Source organism: Aegilops tauschii, chromosome 1, assembly GCF_002575655.3.
Source record: "Aegilops tauschii subsp. strangulata cultivar AL8/78 chromosome 1, Aet v6.0, whole genome shotgun sequence".
Classification (NCBI taxonomy): domain Eukaryota; kingdom Viridiplantae; phylum Streptophyta; class Magnoliopsida; order Poales; family Poaceae; genus Aegilops; species Aegilops tauschii.
In genome coordinates, this window is record NC_053035.3 from 10,322,786 (window position 1) to 10,326,486 (window position 3,701).

The 3,701-nt window shown below is 47.1% G+C and overlaps 1 protein-coding gene across 1 annotated transcript; it reads left to right on the plus strand.

The window, feature by feature from the left end:
- The first annotated feature begins 1,668 nt into the window (after positions 1-1,668).
- On the plus strand, positions 1,669-2,465 carry LOC109742650 (Bowman-Birk type trypsin inhibitor). The gene is made up of 2 exons (XM_020301747.4): positions 1,669-1,842; positions 1,967-2,465. Exons 1-2 carry the CDS (start codon positions 1,767-1,769, stop codon positions 2,158-2,160), a joined length of 270 nt encoding a protein of 89 aa, XP_020157336.1. The 5' UTR covers positions 1,669-1,766; the 3' UTR covers positions 2,161-2,465.
- Positions 2,466-3,701: the final 1,236 nt, after the last annotated feature.

Here is a 3,701-nt window from a genome sequence, read left to right on the forward strand (position 1 = left end):
AGTTCTTCCACCGTTGAATATTGAAAACGATGGATGTATTTTTCCTTGCGTGGCTCCATTGGGAAACATAAAGACTGGTTTTTGGAAACTGTGCATGTACTAGTACATTTTTCCCAAATGATGACGGTGCTTGTAGTACTAATCCTCAATTCTTCTTTGGATGGATGCCCATACTAGTGCTGACTTTTGGTGGCTCCCTCGTCGCTTTACCCAGCTGCCCATACTAGCCTGCATCGGGCACGGCTGCCCCAGTACACGCGGCTTTGTTGTATTAGTATTGTAATATACTATTTGCCGTGCGTAGCAGACCGTCTCGGGCTCCTTCAGGCAAGAATCCCCTAATGATTGTTACGTCGCTGTCGTCTCAGGACTTGAGCCAGTAGAAAGTACACGTTAGCGGATTTGGACAGGTCCCGGTCGTTTGCAGACTTTGCGGTGCATTCAACGGATATCGATCGGCTCAAACTTCCGTCTAGACCAACAATCAATCTCGGCGACTTGGCTTCTTCGTAGGGCAGCATATCCGAAATCGACCTGGACGTTTCTTCTGCTCACGCGTGGCCGCACAACAGCGGAAAATCAAATTCGACGGATCACCCAACGACGCGTGTGGCGACGCACGCAATCCTAATATTCTCAATCCCGTATATACCAGATCATAAAATGGCAAATTTGCCGGCTCTGCCCGAGGTTGACTTATGCTGGGCTATCCTGCGTGATTATTCTGTGCCGACTCTCCTTCATGCGGCCAAGCACGAGCTTCTCGATCCCTGAAGAGATCCCTTCAAGAACTCATCACCACCGTGCGCAAGCCTCACGGTGGGTGCCAATTGTCGTGGAATTGTCACGGCAGATGTCCTTAGTATCAGGACTTAATCGCGTGGCCAACGCATCTATGTAGTAGCTTGAGAGGGGTTGAGCGGAATCGATAGACGCAATACAAGACGAGGATTTAGACAGCTTCGGTCCCGGGAAACATCATCCGGTAACAACCCTACATGCTGTTTGAGGCTAGGTCTCGTTATGATCACCAGAGAGTCGCCGGGAACCGGCTCTCGGTGTCTAGCCCTGTAGATTGTTTCTTGTTCCCTCTTTAGGGTGCCCTGCCCCTCCTTATATAAGTTGGAGAGGCGGCTTTACATGTAGAGTCCTAGTAGGATTAGAACTAATTTATTTTATATTACAAGTCGGATACAAGTACGGGTCTTATTTCCTCGTAAAGGAAATATTCCTCATGCCTTCCGTCTTAAGCCGGCCCATAATAACACGTCCCGGCCTACTGGGCCTTGGGCCCTTGTCATCCATCTGACCCGCCGTCGGGGCCATCATTAAGTCGCCAGGCTCATGAGTTGCCAATCTTCCGGCGGGTTACGATGAAGCGTCAAGTTCGGCCGGGTCATACTCCCGGTCCAGTCATACCACGGGGTATATTCCCGACACAAACCAACCACATAAGAGGAGTACTGGTTGTACTCTTGTTCAGATTATTCAGTGGAGGTGGCGGTGCCATGTGTTGGCAAGTCCCCACGTCGACATGAGAGGAGGACAAACGGAAAAGTCTTCTTCTATGACTTTTTTCTTTGGACTAGTTGCTTTTGCTCTCGTCTGCCTCAGCCGAGACTCCTATAAGAAGAAGGCATGCATTCCATACCCATCGCATCAGGCATTAGCGGCGCACACTCAGTTTCAGATAGCCAAGCCAAACCACGAGCTCTCTCCCTCCAAATTTAACCAGTCCCAGCCGGCTCCCATCCTTGCAAGCAAGCATGAGGCCTCAGGCGCTGCTCCTCGCGTTGGCCGTCGTCGCCGTCCTAATAGCGCTGCCCCTCACACATGGCCAAGGTGAGGGATCCTTCTTTCTTTCTTGATCCATTTCGCCGTGTCAAAATCGCTTCTGTTTTGCTCCTCGTCGAGTAACTCAAAGTCACCGGTGTAGCAGTTCATTGATATTGGTTGCTGCCTGCAGGGGCAAGCCCGTGGCCGTGCTGCGACAAGTGCGGCGTGTGCACCAAGTCCATCCCGCCGCAGTGCAGGTGCCAGGATGTGTCGCCGACCGGATGCAACTCGGCTTGCAAGAGCTGCGTCAGGTCCACCACCGGCTTCCAGTGCGTGGACAGCATCACCAACTTCTGCGAGCACCGCTGCACGCCCGCCGCGTGATTGCACGGCGGATCATCTCTTGTTGTCGCTTGCTTGAATAATGCCGATTAGCTTGTGCCTTCACTTTCTCTCACTCGTTCGGAGCTTCCTCTGCATGCATCTTGGTGTGGATAGATGCCTAGAAGAAATGAGGGTTTGATAATTTCTTGTTGTTTCTTACAGTGTTCTAAATAAATAAAGAGCATATTCTATGTTCAAAATCTTCTTGGTTGAAAGTGGATAGGTGTTCATTTCAAGGATGTCAAAAAACAATCTGCTCTCAGATGGAGCCTTTTGGCTTAGCCTACCCGAACCCCCTACGTTGAGCATGATTTGTTTTGAACATCCTTGATATGACCCTAAATTTTGCCAGTATGTGGGCATGTCCATGATAAGCATCCATGCCAGGTTTGAAAGAAAAAGTATATAATATTATAAATGAAACAAGTACTTAAAACTTATATTTTAAGTCTTTAACATACCTAATAAATACAAAGGGATAAATTAAAAACAGTAAATGCTTTTCTAAATAAATAATTGAAGGAAAAAATAATTTAAAAGTTCAAGCATATTTTTGAAAAAATAAAAAAAGGAAATGGGAAAATGAAAAAGAAACAAAAAAAAACAAAAAATGAACAGAAAGAAGAAAATAACTAGTGGGAAAAAGACCTGTTCGCTAAAGTAAACTGGTCGGCGGTCGCTGAGGGACTACTAGAACTGTGCATGGTGTCTTTAATCATGATTTGCCACACCATACACCCCAGGGATTCTTCAATTTGACGTGAGTTATCTATCACATATCTAAAAATGTGCATTTTGCATTCGAAGAAAAACAAAATAAATGCACAAGTTCAGGGGATGCTCAACATGCATTGAGGAATCCAAAATTAATTTTTTTCCTATAATCTAATTCGAACATTTAACCAAATTTTTATCAATCACTAGAAAAATGGGGCGATTGGAGATCGAAAGTTCATCTAGGTCCTCTAAGTTGGTTTTGATGAACAATATGGTAAATCGCGAGTGGACATGCGGCCACGCGCGGTCGTTATCCACACCGCATGTTTCCGTGTGATTCGTGCAACTCGAATACTTATGACCGGTATAACATTTTCTATTCCCCGTATATCATTTGGTAAAGCCCGCGTATTTGCAACTGACATCTGCAGGAGATGGCCTGCAAGGCAGGCTCAGGCATTGAAGTGAGGGGCACATTCATTACATTTACATCCCAGTTCCAACAGCTTGCTGCACCACGCTCCCCACTGTCTTTTTAAACTTCGGGCTAGCTTGTCATTGCTGCCCAACCCTCCTTCTCATTGCTCCTTCTCCATTTCTCTCAGTCTTGCCGCAGCTCACAAGCATGTGTTCTTCTCCCCACCTGTTTTGACTGCTCAACTCATCTTCTCTTGCCCTCACCTCATAGACTAACGGCAGTTGAGAAGTATGTGTTCATCTATGTCCTAACGCAGCTCTACACCACCTGCATCTCATTTCACCGCAACCCAGCTGGTGGCTCCTCTCCCTCTCATTCATTGCCCGGAGTGCAACACGGGGGTGTA

Coding starts and splice junctions, on each gene's coding strand:
- LOC109742650 (XM_020301747.4), top strand. CDS start 1,767: ATGAGGCCTCAGGCGCTGCTCCTCGCGTTGGCCGTCGTCGCCGTCCTA. Junction 1,843..1,966: donor GCCCCTCACACATGGCCAAG/GTGAGGGATCCT, acceptor TGCTGCCTGCAG/GGGCAAGCCCGTGGCCGTGC.